Genomic DNA, 19,268 nt, shown 5'->3' on the forward strand with positions numbered 1-19,268 from the left:
TGTCAATTCTGTCATTTGTACAAAGTTAAAATATAGCATATATCTTTTAATGTTGAATAATGCACTAATTCTGAGGTTTTGTAACAAACACAGACAGATCACAAAGGATTTGGGGTAAAAGTGCCTCTGCTAAACACTGATTGGTTCAGTCATTCATTATGTAAACCAACACGTTAATGTGAGGTGTGTCGTGTGTTGGTGTTTACAGATAAATGTGCTTTTGTAAAATATTCCAATTTTTTTATTTGTAAAAGCAGGCATTTTTACGGAGCCCTGGAAGTGTCACCGCAAAATGTTTTGCATGGGGAGAGAATGTGCGCACGTTTTATAATGTTGTAAAACGTGCTTTACACTGTGCGAGATGATTTTTCATGCAGGAATTTTTTGGACCGAGTTTCAGGTTAATCGCGCGTCCTGCATCGTGTAGTGTACATGGAGTAACAAGCTGCGTTTAACATCTCAGGACCACCTCGTGATCGCCGATCGTATGGTCCAATGAAAATCAAACCTGTTTGATATTATTCTGGTCGGCCGTTGTGAGGGTATCCTGCTGCTGAAAAGCTACAAGCATCTAACCACTCGCACTGTGCATGTGCAAACACCGCAGAGCTGTCTTGTAATGTTATTTTATTATTATTATTTTTTTTTTTTGCTGTTTTGTTTTGTTTTTAAACTTCATTTGTAAAAAAAAAAAAAAAAAAAAGCCATTTGCAAAACCAAAAAGTTGATCTGAATCATCTGATATAACTGGGGTCAAAATAAATAGAACACTGGTGCCGACGCTTAGTACTTAGGGCGAATACTGCCATGAACACTACTGGCCAGTAGATGGCAGTAGAGGCCTTGAAAACAAAATTCCAGATAATCCCTGTCTGCTACATTTAAAATGCGTGGAATTTAACAAACGCAAATACAATAATAATGTCTATAAACCCAGAGAATATATTCACGAGAGTTTTAGGCACTAGAGTTTAATGCTGCTGTCCGTGGAGCCTGAACAGAGTGTCTGAAATGCAATTGTCCTGTCGTGAACGTACTGAGATTACATCATCCTACCCATAATGCACTGCTGGGCACAGCATGTGCTCACAAAACCTTAAAAATTAGCACATTACTTTAAAACTAAAACATATATCTGATATTTTCACTTTATAAAACTTCAGACATGACAGTAATTTTAAATAACTTGTCCAAAATTAGTTTGGTTAACATTAGAACCATAAGTTAAAAATGTATGCCTCTGGATGATTTAGGTGATATTGCCAGCATATCGGTATGGTGTTAAAGGAAATGATGATGATTTTGAAATGATGAAATGATTTTTTTTTGGCCATTTCTGCTTTGTCTACAGAGGATAGAGATGCTTTCATAGAAGCAGCTCTCTTCTATTAGCAGAGGGTATAACTGTCCATCTGTTAAAAAACGTTTAATAGGTAGGTGCCGAACTGATTTTAAATTTTAAAAATGCTTGTCGCAGCTCAGCTTTGTTTATTTTGTTTATCGGTCTAAAAGTTATTGGACAAAAATTAATCAGAAGATAATTGGTCCAATAATGGTTTTTAAAGTTATCTAAAAAGATAATCCGATAATGAAAACATTATCTTCGATAATTATCTGTTATCGGTTTATCGGAAGTGTGCCCACCACTGTTGTAGCCATATATGCAAGTATTTATTTTTTAAATGCAAATCACTCAAAGAGAAAGTGTTTAACATACTGAATAAAAATTCAATGTAAATACATTTATGCTTAGATTTTTTTAACATGATGTGGTTATATATATTACATGACAGTTAATGGAAAACCATAATTATGTGAAAATAAAACTATTGCTGCATAACCAGTATTCATAATTCCAAAATGATCTAACAGGACAACATCTTAAACACAAAAATACAACAAAAATGGACAGCTTGGTTTATTTGTTTATGAGACAGCAGTGTGAAGCCGTTCTCTGCATGCTTTGCTATTGACCACAGATAGTGTAGCAGGTAAGAGAATATTTAGAGCAAAATCCTGCAAATAGTGATACTAGCATCAAAATGGAATAGTTTTAACTGTGTTGAATGTTTGGTTTCCAAAGCAAAGCTCAAACAATGTCAAAGTCCATTGGATTCTATGACATGTGACATATGTTACCCTGTAGCATGATACGTGGTCCAAACTATTCCTTTTTAAAACCCTGTTAACTAATAATTTGCATCTTTTTTTAAACCAAAATTAGAGCAACTTTAACTTCTGACCCCTGTACAAACTGAAACTGATCTCTGTCACCAGTTTTGCTATTTTTACCCCATAACTCCTGAAATCATAGATAGTCCAAACTATACCTTTTTGGAATCACTAAGATCTGACAAATAATGCTGTGTACTTTTCAATTTGATTGGGGCATTTTTAATTTTGACCCCTGAGTAATTCTTCAATTGACCCCTACCTGGCCGCCTATTGAAAATTCAAGTGGCTAGTTGGTTATTTCAAAAGAGTAATGTCTAAGGGCCCTGTCCCACTGGCATTTAAGAGGATTTGCGTATGGATTGTGCACAAAATTGGCTCATATTCGCTTAACATCCGCAATATGCACGAAACATGCTTGTATGAGTCGGCCGACACCCGCACACGTCTGCAATTATCTGCAGAGGCACGTTTTTCCGTTGCCAGGATTTTTGAGCTGCACAAAATTTGGCTGCGGATGACATCCGCCTTACATACTCCAAATATACTCAATTCATACACAATACATACTCACTCTATGCGCTTTTCATCTGCCATTAACCGTTGATATCCGCAACTAACGGGGATTTGCGGCTTGGCAGCGGACCGGGACAGTGTGTAAAACAGATATATATCGTGCCTATCACGTCCACATAAACTAAAATATGTTGTAGTGACTGCATACAGACTGGCCACGAATCAAGTGTTTTTATTACATCTGCTTTGCGGACAATCTGTGAATGCATAACGAACATGTCACGTAAACCCAGAGTACTATATGTGGCAGAAAGCGACATACCTGCCAGTCAGTGCCGGTCCGGCTGTGTAAATCCACAAAGATGTAGCTGCTGCAATCGCGTCTCCTCCAGGACTTTTATTTAACACCAACAAAAGGAAGAGTTGCTGTTTAGCCACAACTCAAGTCTGTTTTCTGTGACTCTCTCAAAAAAAAAAAAAAAAAAACACACCCAGAGCGGCTTCTCCCCTCCCACTTCCCAAACTCATCAACAGTTAACCCTCGCATGACAAAATGAACATACAGTAGTGTTCAGAATAATAGTAGTGCTATGTGACTAAAAACATTAATCCAGGTTTTGAGTAAATTTGTTATTGTTACATGGGAAACAAGGTACCAGTAGATTCAGTAGATTCTCACAAATCCAATAAGACCTAGCATTCATGATATGCACACTCTTAAGGCTATGAAATTGGGCTATTAGTAAAAAAAAAAAGTAGAAAAGGGGGTGTTCACAATAACAGTAGCATCTGCTGTTGATGCTACAAAGTCAAAACTATTATGTTCAAACTGCTTTATTTTTAGCAATCCTGTGAATCACTAAACTAGTATTTAGTTGTATAACCAGTTTTTCATGATTTCTTCACATCTGCGAGGCATTAATTTTGTTGGCTTGGAACACCCATTTCAAGGGCATGACCTCTTCAAGTATTTTGACATATCCAAACTGATCCATGATACCTGGAATGCGATATATAGGCCCACCACCATAGTAGGAGAAACATGCCCATATCATGATGCTTGCACCACCATGCTTCACTGTCTTCACTGTGAACTGTGGCTTGAATTCAGAGTTTGGCGTCATCTCACAAACTGTCTGTGGCCCTTGGACCCAAAAAGAACATCATCAGTCCACAAAATATTCCTCCATTTCTCTTTAGGCCAGTTGATGTGTTCTTTGGCAAATTGTAACCTCTTCTGCATGTCTTTTATTTAACAGAGGGACTTTGCGGGGGATTCTTGCAAATAAATTACCTTCACACAGGCATCTTCTAACTGTCACAGCACTTACAGGTAACTCCAGACTGTCTTTGATCATCCTGGAGCTGATCAATGGGTGAGCCTTTGCCATTCTGGTTATTCTTCTATACATTTTAATGGTTGTTTTCCGTTTTCTTCCACGCATCTGTTTTTTTTGTCCGTTTTAAAGCATTGGAGATCATTGTAGATGAACAGCCTATAATTTTTTGCACCTGCGTATAAGTTTTCCCCTCTCCAATCAACTTTTTAATCAAACTATGCTGTTCCTCTGAACAATGTCTTCAACGTCCCATTTTCCTCAGGCTTTCAAAGAGAAAAGCATGTTCAACAGGTGCTGGCTTCATCCTTAAATAGGGGACACCCGATTCACACCTGTTTGTTCCACAAAATTGACAAACTCACTGACTGAATGCCACACTACTATTATTGTGAACACCCCCTTTTCTACTTTTTTTTACTAATAGCCCAATTTCATAGCCTTAAGAGTGTGCATATCATGAATGCTTGGTCTTGTTGGATTTGTGAAAATCTATTGAATCTACTGGTACCTTGTTTCCCATGTAACAATAAGAAATATACTCAAAACGTGGATTAATCTTTTTAGTCACATAGCACTACTATTATTCTGAACACTACTGTAATCTCTGTGATCAACTTGTAAAGTCCAGCAAATGCTCCAGAGCCTGTATTGTTGGTGTGAATAATGATGCCGACGGCCCGAGTGAGCTTATTTTATGACCGCAATGCAGATGCCGTGCACGCGCAACACGTGCACGCTGCATTCATAATACACCCGTAATACTGCCGTGATAATCTCAATGTGTCGGATCAGTTTCCTCACTACATGCGTTATATAACCGTGACTGTTCAAAATATATTCGCTGTATATTATTAATATATCCATAATTCATACTGGGACATTTGTCATTTTTGTTGCGGACGACAACGAACGCCCGTACTTTGTGTACTCAATTCATGCGCAACTGATCCTCTCCCCAGTGGGACAGGGCCCTAAGGAGTATTTCTGCCAACATTGGTGCTTGTATCACCATTTGCAGGATTGTTCAGTTATCTGCTGCACTAAGACCATCGCTGCCTCGTCTTGGCTTGACTTCATGAATTAAGATTTAGGAAGGGGGCTAGCCACACCTACTGCAGGCTCACTGGTAGATGACAAGGCTAATTCAGGATAAGCAGGTCCATTCACAGCGATCACAAGGGATAGTCTTCCTGGGTCTGGTGCTGAAACCTCAGTTATTTCTCCTTTTGTTTTTCCTCCAGGCAGGATCTGCAGGACTCTTCAAAAGAGGTGACACTTGACAAATGGAATGTCACCAGGTCATATGATCTGCAACTAGACTTGACCACTGGTGATGGTAAAACTGACTGGCACTGAGGGATTTCTTCAACAAGCCCTTCTACCACTTGTTTGGCGCTCCCCTGCCACAGTGGCCAGTGAAGAGTTTCCTGTATAGCACAGGTGGCAGCCCTCCATACTGGGGACATACCCTTGCCCAATGCGTCTAACGCTACACACATCGGCTTGCTTGCGGACTTCGGTGTCGGTGACAAAGGTGATGTTTGCATGGAGGCAGCTTTGGTGAAAATGTTGGAGAAGTGGCACAAAATGCGAACCTTGACTGAGCCATAGAGGGTGGTGGTCAAAACAATGGCTCTGTACACGCTGATCTTTGTGCCTTTCTTCAGATGTTTGTCATTTCATACTTGTTTGTACAGTCTGCCAAAAGCGCCATTTGCCTTTTCAAGCCCATTTTCAATTTTAACATCTGGTGTAACTATACCTCTGGCAGGTGAATTGGTAGGCTGTTTTCAGCTCTGTCTTGCCAATGGTGATGTGACAAGGTTGATAGTTACTTTGGGGTGCAAGCTGATGGAGAACTTCCACCTTTTTAAAGGGTGACTTAGCGTTCAAGATTTACAGCCTCTGCAAAGCAGGATGTTATGTACCATAGGGCTGTTTCTGTGTGGGTAATGAGGGCAACATCATCAGCAAAGAGACACTCGCAGACAGGTTGCACTAGTGGCTTGGTTTGGGCCTGTAGGTGCCTTAGGTTGAACAGACTGCCATTAGTACCGTAACTGATGTAGTCTTTGTCACTGAGGTCTTCTGTGGCTCTGTGGAGCATCATGTTGAAGAAGAGGTGGTACGAGGCTGCAACCTTGCTTTACTAGTTTTCTATGGACCTACAGTACGTGACAATTATCACTCTGTCTGCTCCAACTGCAGGAAAGATTACTGTACTAACATATGCTGCTTTCAAGACAGCAGCTTATTCCCAACCTCACACCAATCATACATAACTTTATGTCTTAAAGTATCTTTACCTGGTGAGTTATAAAGATGTTCAGTTTTAATGAAAGGGAGACAACCTATAGAGACTAAACTTTTTTTATACCAGGCAATAAACATATTTATTTATTCTACAGTAAAGTTGGGGAATTTAATATGTGCTTCTATTTGAAGTGACTCTTTTGGAGCCAGCCTCAAGTGGCCATGCAAGATTTGCCATCCTTGCACTAGTTTCATTTCAGACTGCTGGAGGCTGGGGCTTGATACAGACCAGTAGTCTCAAGTCTCACTCCTGGAAATCACTACTTCTGCACCTTTTCCAACCACTCCTGTTCTATCCACTGCTAATTAACACTGCCAATCAAAAGCTGATGAAAATGAGCCTTAGGTAATCAGATGCGGGCAGAGTAGACAGAGCTAGAACTTCGTGAAAGTCAGGTTGACGTCCATAGAACTGCTGGAGGGCCCGATATAGACATTCAACAGGATGATTGAAGCAGACATTAGAATAGTTTTTCCCCCAACAGGACAGAAACACAGTGCGGTGCGTAGTAGTTGAGCGGTGTAGAAGAGCTGCTAGGGGCAACTAAGCCTGTGTTATTTGGCCATACCTCTGTGTGGAAGCTGATCTCGTTGTCATTGATCAACTCCAGACCAGGCAGCTCTTCATCTTCAACCTGACATCAAGAAACATTTCAACACAAAACTGATTTCATAGTTTAACTGGTGTGTTTGAAGGCCTGCTAAAAGTCTTTTATGCAGACTAATTCTTCATAAACTTCAATTTCTGTCAATTATCGTTTTCATAACTGAACATCTCTCTTAACATGTCAGTGTCTGCAGAATTTCCGAGAACTTTTGAAAGCTGAGGTACTGGCCTATATAGGCCAACAAAACGTCAACTCAAATTACGGGTAGCTGAACACAACAGAGCAATTTGTACCCAGACTTCACTTATGCTATGGCGAAGTATTGCAAGCAGGCTAATCATTGCTCTCTAGCATCATTAAATTTCTGGGAAACTGAGAAAATCACAGCCCCACCCAGGGGTGGTAATTTAATTAAAAACCTCTTGTGTAGGGAAGCATTTTGGGTCCATACATTAGGCACTTTAGAACCTTTCGGCTTGAATGAGGAATTAAATTTAACTTTAATATTTACTTTGTCCTTGTATTGTGTCTGGGATGACTTTGTGAACATTTTAAAGTGTAGGTGACACAAAATGTAATTTTTTTTTGTTTGTTTTTTGAGTTACAGTTGTATGCAAAAGTTTGCACACCGCTGATGATTTCCATGATTTTCCTTTATAAATCATTGGTTGTCTGGATCAGCAATTTCGGTTAAATATATCATATAGCAGACAAACAGTGATATTTGAGAATTAAAATGTTAGGTCCCGAATAAAGGTCCCGGATCAACAAAGCTTTCACGTTGGAAATGATCTAGTTGTTTGCGCGGGGTGTCAGCCTGTCCATCGGCGCTCATATACTGTAATTTTAACATCTTTTGAAATATTAGAATACAATTGTTTTGACTTCTTGATTAGTTTTGATGAACCCTGCATTGAACACAACATTCAAGTTTATTTCTGTGTAGGCTCTCAGTTGTCCAGGTGGTTTCCATAGTAGAGAAGCTTGAATCTTCGACTGCACTAGGTTGCTTGATGCGAGGACGTTTCGCTTCAAATCGCAGAAGCTTCCTCAGCTAAAATTCTTGCTCTGGTGGCCTGACATCTGTCTTGACACTTGTAGAGAAGAATTCTTCTCTACAAGTGTGATTATCCAAGAAATTGAGCATGAGCTGGACATGCCCCAACATGTCCTGTGAGGCTTTATCACGGCGTTGCTTTGCGCCATGTGGCTCCACCGTGACGCGCATAATTCCGCTCCTCTTTCCATGACAAAAACTCCTGTAACAGTGGAATGTGCCGTTCATTTCTAAACTGGACACTGTCTTGATCCGGTATGTCGTTTGACTAGCACAGGAATTGTGAAAAGACGTGGACATCAGCACTTTTTCGGCACATTGAGACAGACATACGGAGGAGTTCCGCGCGTCACGGTGGAGCCGCATGGCGCAAAGCAACGCCGTGATGAAGCCTCACAGGACATGTTGGGGCATGTCCAGCTCATGCTCAATTTCCGGATAATCACACGACTGAAAAGCAACTGACAGCCGTCTGAAATCCACCTGAAAGCTGTCCTGCGAGACCAACACGGAGGTGGTTTTGTGCCGCGTAATGAACGGCTCCGTAGCGCGTCCCTCCGCTTTTCTTTCCATGAAAAAAACTCCTGTAACAGTGGAATGTGCCAAAAAAGTGCTGATGTTCACGCCTTCTGCCTTTTTCATGAAAGTCAGATGACGTCCCGGATCAACAAAGCCTTCACATTGGAAATGATTTGGTTGTTTCAGCGGGGTGTGAGCCTGTCGATCGGCGCTGGGAGCGCGGCGCTCTCTCAGCAGTTGTGGGCCGTCCTTAAAGCGGCAGTAACACTCTTTAATCTGTGTAATCGCCACAAAATCATCCCTGAAAACCATATTAATTTTCCGAATGGTGTCCACCTGGAGGTCTCTCACAGTTTCTGGAAAAAAATTGATGCAGCAAAGCTCCAAATCGTTGAGACATTTAGTCGCAATAAAAAAAACGAGAGGGGTGGACCAGTGCTCACACAAAGCCTGCTCACAGGCGAATGACGCAACCGACAGGTGTGAAAAAACTCACGCATGCGCACAAAGGTTCAAGCTTGGCTGATGCAATCACACGTGATTCAAATCCATATAGTTTTTGAAAAAAATAAAAAGGTCTGATACTTTTCTAACAGACCTTGTATAATGCTCCTGACTTGGTAGTACTTGTTTTAGAGAAGTCACAAAAGCTACATAAGTACTGATATTATTATAGTGATCATGCAATTACACATGTAATTTCAAGTCACAGCATGGCAAGTTGTAGTAAATCAAGTGTCATGGACAAGCCAAAAACAAGATCTCAGGCTAAAGAATTTGATGCTGATAAGGATTTTCCTCCCTCCAGATATTTTATGTTTTTAAACTTTTTGAAGAGCATGGCCTCCTCCTAAGTTCTGTTATTCACACAGTCTTACTGAAATAAAACCTTTGTGAAAGAATTGTGTTTATAAAGTTTTTGAAACTTTACACATAGCGGAATAGCCAGATAATTGAAAATAGACCATACTTTGTTACATTCAAGGGGTGGGGGGGTGATTTTCAAGATACAGAATTAATTTTGATGCCAAAATGCTGGTACTAATATTGTGAATCATTTCCCAAGTGGATGTATTGAAATTCTGACTTGTGAGTTTAACACCTCCTGCTACCTTAGTAGATTTTAAGCAGTGTTTAGGGTCATTGTCTTGTTGAAAGATCCTGCCCCGGTGCAACTTTAACTTTGTCACTGGTTCATGAACATTGTTCTCAAGAATCTGCTGATATTGACTGGAATCCTTGTGACCTCATCTTTAACAAGATTCCCAGTCCCTGCACTGGCCACACAGCCCCACAGCATGACGGAACCACCTCCAAATTTTACTGTAGGTAGCAAGTGTTTTTCTTGGAATGCTGTGTTCTTTTTCAGCCAAGCATACTGCCTCTAATGTCCAAATAACTCAATCTTAGTTTCATCAGTCCACAGCACCTTATTCCAAAATGAAGCTGGCTTGTCCAAATGTGCTTTAGCATACCTCAAGCGACTGTTGGTGGCGTGTATGCAGAAAAGGCTTCCTCTGCATTACAGCATCATACAGCAGCTCTTTGTGCAAAGTGCATTGTATAGTTGAATGATGCATCGAGACACTTTCTGCAGCAAGATCATGAGAGGATTATCAAACTCTTAAAAGAGGGTAAATCATCACGCAATGTTGCAAAAGATGTTGGTTGTTCACAGTCAGCTGTGTCTAAACTCTGGACCAAATACAAACAACATGGGAAGGTTGTTAAAGGCAAACATACTGGTAGACCAAGGAAGACATCAAAGCATCAAGACAGAAAACTTAAAGCAATATGTCTCAAAAATCGAAAATGCACAACAAAACAAATGAGGAACGAATGGGAGGAAACTGGAGTCAACGTCTGTGACCGAACTGTAAGAAACCGCCTAAAGGAAATGGGATTTACATACAGAAAAGCTAAACGAAAGCCATTATTAACACCTAAGCAGAAAAAACCAAGGTTACAATGGGCTAAGGAAAAGCAATCGTGGACTGTGGATGACTGGATGAAAGTCATATTCAGTGATGAATCTCGAATCTGCATTGGGCAAGGTGATGATGCTGGAACTTTTGTTTGGTGCCGTTCCAATGAGATTTCTAAAGATGACTGCCTGAAGAGAACATGTAAATTTCCACACTCATTGATAATATGGGGCTGCATGTCAGGTAAAGGCACTAGGGAGATGGCTGTCATTACATCATCAATAAATGCACAAGTTCACGTTGATATTTTGGACACTTTTCTTATCCCATCAACTGAAAGGATGTTTGGGGATGATGAAATCAATTTTCAAGATGATAATGCATCTTGCCATAGAGCAAAAACTGTGAAAACATTCCTTGCAAAAAGACACATAGGGTCAATGTCATGGCCTGCAAATAGTCCGGATCTTAATCCAATTGAAAATCTTTGGTGGAAATTGAAGAAAATGGTCCATGACAAGGCTCCAACCTGCAAAGCTGATCTGGCAACAGCAATCAGAGAAAGTTGGAGCCAGATTGATGAAGAGTACTGTTTGTCACTCATTAAGTCCATGCCTCAGAGACTGCAAGCTGTTATAAAAGCCAGAGGTGGTGCAACAAAATACTAGTGATGTGTTGGAGCGTTCTTTTGTTTTTCATGACTCCATATTTTTTTCCTCAGAATTGAGTGATTCCTTATTTTTTTCCCTCTGCTTGGTCTAAAAAAGTAACCGTTACTGACTGCCACAATTTTTTTTCCTGATTTCTTATAGTGTTTCTTAAAGCCAGAAAGTTGCCATTTGAAATGACTTTAGTTTTGTGTCATGTCTGTGATCTGCTTTTTTCTACAAAATTAAACAACTGAATGAACATCCTCCGAGGCCGGTGATTCCATAATTTTTGCCAGGGGTTGTATCTTTCTCACAGTGGAAACTGACAGCTGAAATCTCTGAGATAGCTTTTTGTATCTTTCCCCTAAACCATGATGTTGAACAAGCTTTGTTTTCAGGTCATCTGAGAGGTGTTTAGAGGCTCCCATGATACCATTAATTAGAAGAGATGCAAAGAGGAGAAACCTTTGCAAATGGCCACCTTAAATACCCTTTCTCATGATTGGATGAACCTGTATAAGGAGGTCAAGGGTCAATGAGCTTACCAAACCAATTTTGTGTTCCAATAATTAGTGCCATATGTATTCAAATTAATAAAATGACAAGGGTGCCCAAATTTATGCACCTGCCTATTTTGTTTAAATCATTTCTGCATACTTTCGATAAATACTAGAAACTTCCTTTCACTTTTCAAATATCAGTGTGTTTGTCTGCTATATATTTAAGTGAAATTTCTGATCCAGACAACCAGTGATTTATAAAGGAAAATCATGAAAATTATCAAGGGTGCCCAAACGTTTACATACAACTGTAAGACTAAAATTAAACAACAGTTTGAAATGTATCCTTTCCTCGCGCACAGTTACTGAAGAGATAAATATATGGATTTTGAACTGTGCACCACTAAAAACCAGGACCTTCCCAGCGAGTCCCGACATTGGAGGAGGAGGAAGTGACATCAGCACGGAAACCATTAACTTCTGGATACATTTTTGGATTTTTACAGGCTACTGACAGCCCCATTTCCATCGAGTGGTTCAGGTTGGAGCTGCATGCTGTTTTCTGTCAGAACGGTTAATTCTCAGGCAGGTGGAACACTTAGATTGACAAGCGCGCACTCCACACACAGGCAAAAATGGAGCATTTACACATTTTATTGTTTTGCGGATCATGGAATAATTTCATCGCATGCTGACTGAGATGATATGAGTAGATGAGGAGCTGTGAGTCTTACAACATGCGGCGCAAAGTGGGCCGCGGTGGAGGAGAATTCATACACAGCAGAGGCTTGATACTTCATGGATTTTTCTTCAGCCAGGACAACAAATTAAGTTATTTTCAAATGTCTTTTTCAAAATATGGATAAGTTTTCATCAGTTTGTGAAGATGATCGCACTGAAACAGACAGGTAAGACTCTAATTTACTCCTTGTGTGGTGGTTTTAATATTTAATAACATGCTATGCTACTAATGTACAGTACACCAACTACAGAAGGAAACATTTTAAAAATAGCTGATATTTTCAGTCCCTCGTGTCATTTTTCAGATTTGTGATGATGTATCAGATGTACACTCAACAAAAATATAAACGCAACACTTTTGGTTTTGCTCCCATTTTGTATGAGATGAACTCAAAGATCTAAAACTTTTTCCACATACACAATATCACCATTTCCCTCAAATATTGTTCACAAACCAGTCTAAATCTGTGATAGTGTGCACTTCTCCTTTGCTGAGATAATCCATCCCACCTCACAGGTGTGCCATATCAAGATGCTGATTAGACACCATGATTAGTGCACAGGTGTGCCTTAGACTGCCCACAATAAAAGGCCACTCTGAAAGGTGCAGTTTTATCACACAGCACAATACCACAGATGTCGCAAGATTTGAGGGAGCGTGCAATTGGCATGCTAACAGCACGAATGTCAACCAGAGCTGTTGCTCGTGTATTGAATGTTCATTTCTCTACCATAAGCCGTCTCCAAAGGCGTTTCAGAGAATTTGGCAGTACATCCAAACAGCCTCACAACCGCAGACCACGTGTAACCACACCAGCCCAGGACCTCCACATCCAGCATGTTCACCTCCAAGATCGTCTGAGACCAGCCACTTGGACAGCTGCTGAAACAATTGGTTTGCATAATCAAAGACTTTCTGCACAAACTGTCAGAAACCGTCTCAGGGAAGCTCATCTGCATGCTCGTCGTCCTCATCGGGGTCTCGACCTGACTCAAGTTCGTCGTCGTAACCGACTTGAGTGGGCAAATGCTCACATTCGCTGGCATTTGGCACGTTGGAGAGGGGTTCTCTTCATGGATGAATCCCGGTTCACACTGTCCAGGGCAGATGGCAGACAGCGTGTGTGGCGTCGTGTGGGTGAGAGGTTTTCTGATGTCAGTGTTGTGGATCGAGTGGCCCATGGTGGCGGTGGGGTTATGGTATGGGCAGGCGTCTGTTATGGACGAAGAACACAGGTGCATTTTATTGATGGCATTTTGAATGCAGAGAGATACTGTGACGAGATCCTGAGGCCCATTGTTGTGCCATACATCCAAGAACATCACCTCATGTTGCAGCAGGATAATGCACGGCCCCATGTTGCAAGGATCTGTACACAATTCTTGGAAGCTGAAAATGTCCCAGTTCTTGCATGGCCGGCATACTCACCGGACATGTCACCCACTGAGCATGTTTGGGATGCTCTCGACCGGCGTATACGACAGCGTGTACCAGTTCCTGCCAATATCCAGCAACTTCGCACAGCCATTGAAGAGGAGTGGACCAACATTCCACAGGCCACAATTGACAACCTGATCAACTCTGTGCGAAGGAGATGTGTTGCACTGCATGAGGCAAATGGTGGTCACACCAGATACTGACTGGTATCCCCCCCCCAATAAAACAAAACTGCACCTTTCAGAGTGGCCTTTTATTGTGGGCAGTCTAAGGCACACCTGTGCACTAATCATGGTGTCTAATCAGCCTCTTGGTATGGCACACCTGTGAGGTGGTTGGATTATCTCAGCAAAGGAGAAGTGCTCACTATCACAGATTTAGACTGGTTTGTGAACAATATTTGAGGGAAATGGTGATATTGTGTATGTGGAAAAAGTTTTAGATCTTTGAGTTGATCTCATACAAAATGGGAGCAAAACCAAAAGTGTTGCGTTTATATTTTTGTTGAGTGTATGTACCTGTTTCTAAGAAAAAAAAAATCCACACTTTCTCATCACTTTTTTCAGATGTCACAGATAGTAAAACAAATTGTTCCCCCCCCCCTCCCTTTTTTTGTTACCAGTTGATTATGGCCAAAGAGCTGGCAAAAAAAGTATCACTGCCACATGCCGAAATCGCCTGCACCATTTATTTATTTATAATCACCATTCTGTGTTCTGAACTCTGCCAATACAGTCACTGTTGCCAGACTGAAGGTTTTTCTCCAAGTTTTCTTCTCCCTCATTGTGGTCGAAATAAGGCTCAAAACCACAAGGCTGTGTCCCCACAGCTTCTTCAAAATCACCTTCAGACTGGGCTTAAAAAGAAGCTCCACACTAGAAAGAAAGAAAAAAAAAAAAGTTGGCCAAAAACAGCTCGACTTCCGCTGTGTTGCAATTGATTTGGGCTCAGCAGGTGCCGTTCTGGTGATGACATAGCAACAATATGGCCACGGCTGAGGGCTGAAATAGAGCACAGACTTCAGACAGCTGTTTATCCTTCACCTGCACACTTATCGACTTTTATTGTTCACAATTTTTTAAAATATCAATTTAATCATTTTTAGTGATTATTTGTACACATTTTTTGGTGTCACCTACACTTTAAGCTTGGTTTTTAATCTCTTTCTCACTTATTTGTGGGCAGCTTGCCTCTAATGACTGATGTAACGAGTGTAGCACCTTGACATATGGGTGGCTTTTTAGGCAGTCAACGCCCCCTTTACGCACAATCACACCTGTTTATGAACTTTATTAAGGGCTCGACTACCCATTCTTTCCAAGGACTCTGATGAAGATGTAGCTTTACATCGAAACTTAAGTCCCTATCTTCTGTTACGTACCTTTAAATAAATAATTTAATTACACCAAAAAAGTCCCCATCTTGTGTTATGCACCTTTAAATAACTTAATTACACAGTCATCTGTGCTGCACCAGCATTCCTTTTCTGTACATTAATTGAAACTGCAACTACACTTCTGTACATATTTTACCTTCAGTGCATTCATGGACTCTTTGAGTGACACAGTGGAATCGAGGCATGGAGTGGTCTCCTCTTCTTCCGGTGGTAGCTCAAGTAGCCTCTCCCCCATGTAAAGACTCACAGGGTTGATATGGGTACAAAGCTGAGGATGATCAAATATGTTGTATAATCAATTACAGATGAACATATGTACTATTATTCTATCAATACTGAAAGTAGAGGGCACGGAAGCAGGTATAAATCCACTACAATGAGCCTTTGTCATTGTACACACACACACAACAAAATTTGTCCTCTGCATTTTACCCACCCTAATTACAGTTTGACACAATCCAACCACTAAGAGCACTGGACTGCCAGAATACAGTGCCCAGGACCAACTCCAGATGTAGAGACACTGCCTTGGTCAGAGGCAGAGAAAGAAGCAGACCCTAAATAAGTATGTTTTTTTGATTGTGGGAGGAAACCAGATTGCCCAAATGAAACCCACACAGACACAGGGAGAACATACAAACTCCACACAGAAAGGCCGGGAAGCGATCCAACAACCTTCTTGCTGTGAGAGACCAGTGCCAGCCACTAAGCCACCATACTACCACTAAGGCTGATAGCACCCTCTCTCATCCCATGCTGATCCATGCCCAAACCCAATGCATTTTTAATGATCAGAAAGTGAAAATGTTTGTGCCATACTGAAACACTGTTACTAAGATTTATGACTTAAATGTTGATGGTGTTGAGCATCTTTCAATGTCAAAGGGGTGGGGGTGTTTCTATTATCTGGAGCAGGTCCAGAATTTAATGGGCTCTCCTTGGCCCATACCCCTACAATTTTTTTCTTTTTTGCAACGCATCACCAACAACTAATGATTCTTTTTGTTCAAGATTGTGAAACAGATGAACACATAGGTAGTTACACATCAATGCTCCAAATAACTACAGCATCAGGTGTGCTATAATTATTTCAAATTAAAGCTTAAATACAGTGGCTTGCAAAAGTATTCAGCCCATTGGTATTTCATGCATTTTAATTTGTTTATGGCATTTCAAATACAAAAAGTAAATCAGGCTTCTCAATATAAAAATTTCTAAAATTATCTTCCTTAGACTCAAAGTGAAAGTAAATCTCTACAACTTGATATAAATTAAGTAAAAAAATAAAAACCAAGATGATGGGTTGCATAAGTAATCAGCCCCTTTGGTATAATACTCGTAAATAATCAGTTTAATTGTCAGTTTTCTTCAGACAAGTCAGGGGATGGATACATGAACATTTCCAAGTCAATGAATATGTCTTTAACTTTAATTACATCACTTATGAAGAAATGCAAACAGTATGGCACTCTATGGTAAATCTGTGTAGACAGTTCTCAAAAACAGAGTGACTGTGCAAGAAGGAGAAGAGTGAGGAAAGCCACCAAGACATCCAGACAACCCAGAAAAAGTTCCAAGCTTCTGTGGCCGTGACTAGAGAAATTGTGCACTGTGCATGTTTTGCATTTTGTATCCCCAATTATACAGCTTCAGGATGAAGTGGTATAGAGGAGGATTTTACTAAAAAGAAGACCTGAAAGTTCAGCTACAATTTGCCAGAAGGTACATCTGAGATGCAAACCTCGATTTAATGTTTTGGTGAAAGAAAACACTCCTCTGTATCACTTCATCATGAAGCTGTATAACTAATAATTAAAAAGTGTGAAATACCAAGGAGCTGAAACTTTTGCAAGCCACTGTATAACGATGTCTGAATAACAAACAGGTTTTTGTGTGCACCACTCACTGCAGCACTGATTTTGGGGCTACAAGCCATTGCATGACCTTCGCTCTGTAGCACACTGTGGATGTAGATGTCATTATCTGTGTGTGTGTCACACAGGTAGAGCTGCAGCACATCCCCAGTGTAACAGTCCAGAGCACCCACCAGGGTACGATCTGAGCACAGTTTCTGGAAGGAAGCTGTGGCCTCAGCACTCCAGCTGCCCTGATTAAGACAGAAAAGCAATTTATTTTTCCATCAGATTTATTGGTTATATCACTGTTGTATACCATATTGATTTAATATGAACATGAGACACCCCTCAACCCACCTTGGAAAGTTGTCTTATATTCAGGGCGTAGACCAGGGGCGGGCAATGAGAGTGCATGTTTTCCATGCAACCAGTCATCAATGAAACCAACTGCTAAGGTGATTGGTAGAAAGGGAAACCTGCAGTGTCTTGTCTTCATGGCACATGATTGCCTACCCCTGGCCTAGACTTTTACATGTCAATACATTTGCAACACCAAGTGGTACCAATTATGTTAGTAATTAGTTAATTATGTTATGTTGTTAGTGCTTTTCTGTCAGGAAACAAATGCTACTATGGGGCCAATGCAACTGAGAAGCATGATATTTTCAGCTCAAATTGATAAATACAGCAGTCAAACAACTCTCAACCAGACATGAAATGGGTATGATAATGTTATGTTAAAAGTTGGAGAGTACAAAAAGATGAATAGGTTCACGATGGTTCTAAAAGCTGGGATTTGAAAGATTGATAGGCGAGTTTAGCAGTTCAAGGTTCAAAAAAATAAGAAGCACATAAGATGTGCTTTTATTTTCAATCACTGGCATTTTATTTATTTTTTAAGTGGCCTTTCCCAAAAGCATGCCTTTGGAAAAAAAAAAAAAAAAAAAAGGGATTGTTTCCCAAAAATGTGTCTTGGAAAAAAGGAAGCCGTCTTATACGAGGTCTATTAGAAAAGTATCCGACCTTATTATTTTTTTCAAAAACCATATGGATTTGAATCACGTGTGATTGCGTCAGCCAAGCTTGAACATTCGTGCGCATGCGTGAGTTTTTTCACGCCTGTCGGTTGCGTCATTCGCCTGTGAGCAGGCTTTGAGTGAGGAGTGGTCCACCCGTCTCATCGTTTTTTTCATTGTTTAGGAATGGCTCAGAGACTGCCGCTTTGCTTGATCAAAATTTTTTCAGAAACTGTGAGGGACATCAAAGTGGACACCATTCGAGAAATTCAGATGGTTTTTGGTGAAAATTTTATGGGCTTCAAAGAGATTACGGAGTGTTACTGTCGCTTTAAGGACGGCCCAGAGCGACTGGTGGTGCGCCGTGCTCCGAAGCCGCCATCAACAGGCTGAGCAACCATTTCATTTCTAAACGGATGGCTGTATGGATCCGTGACCATCGTGTGCAATTTCTCTGGTTATCACAAGAGCTGGACATCAACCATTTTCTGGCAGATTTCACTTTTAACAAGAGATTTTGTCATGGAAAGCTGAGCGGAGGCTTCGCGCGTCACGATGGATTCGCTACTGGAACGAGACAAAACCACCTCCGTTTTGGTCTCATGGGACGGCTTTGAGATGGCGTTCAGACAGCTGTCGGTGGTTTTTCCATCGAGTGATTATCCGAGAAATTGTTGATGTGGCTGGACATGCCAGAACATGTCCTGTGAGGCTTCATCACGGCGTTGCTTTGCGCCATGCGGCACCGCCGCGACGCGCGGAATTCCTCCGCACGTCTGTCTCAATGTGCCGAAAAAGTGCTGATGTCCCCATCTTTTCACAATTCCTGTGCTAGCCAGATGACATCCCGGATAAAACACAGCGTCCAGTTTGGAAATGAACGGCACATTCCACTGTTACAGGAGTTTTTGTCATGGAAAGAGGAACATTCTGTGTTCTGGCATGTCCAGGCACATCCACAATTTCTCGGATAATCACTCGATGGAAAAACCACCGACAGCTGTCTGAACGCCATCTCAAAGCCGTCCTGTGAGACCAAAACGGAGGTGGTTTTGTCTCGTTCCAGTAGGGAATCCATCGTGATGCGCGAAGCCTCAGCTTGGCTTTCCATGACAAAATCTCTTGTTAAAAGTGAAATCTGCCGGAAAATGGTTGATGTTCAGCTCTTGTAATAACCAGAGAAATTGCACACGATGGTCACGGATCCATACAGCCATCCAT

The 19,268-nt window shown here is 41.0% G+C and overlaps 1 protein-coding gene across 1 annotated transcript in view; it reads right to left on the reverse strand.

The window, feature by feature from the left end:
* The window catches only part of tdrd5 (tudor domain containing 5), a 58,575-nt gene that overhangs the window by 11,499 nt on the left and 27,808 nt on the right, over positions 1-19,268 (reverse strand). Inside the window, exons 12-14 of the mRNA XM_034180110.1 lie at positions 17,082-17,282; positions 15,312-15,443; positions 6,911-6,976 (exon numbers count right to left, since the gene is read on the reverse strand). Coding sequence (XP_034036001.1) covers positions 6,911-6,976; positions 15,312-15,443; positions 17,082-17,282 — 399 coding nt within the window. The remainder of the gene's footprint in view (positions 1-6,910; positions 6,977-15,311; positions 15,444-17,081; positions 17,283-19,268) is intronic.

This window comes from Thalassophryne amazonica, chromosome 10, assembly GCF_902500255.1.
Source record: "Thalassophryne amazonica chromosome 10, fThaAma1.1, whole genome shotgun sequence".
NCBI lineage: Eukaryota > Metazoa > Chordata > Actinopteri > Batrachoidiformes > Batrachoididae > Thalassophryne > Thalassophryne amazonica.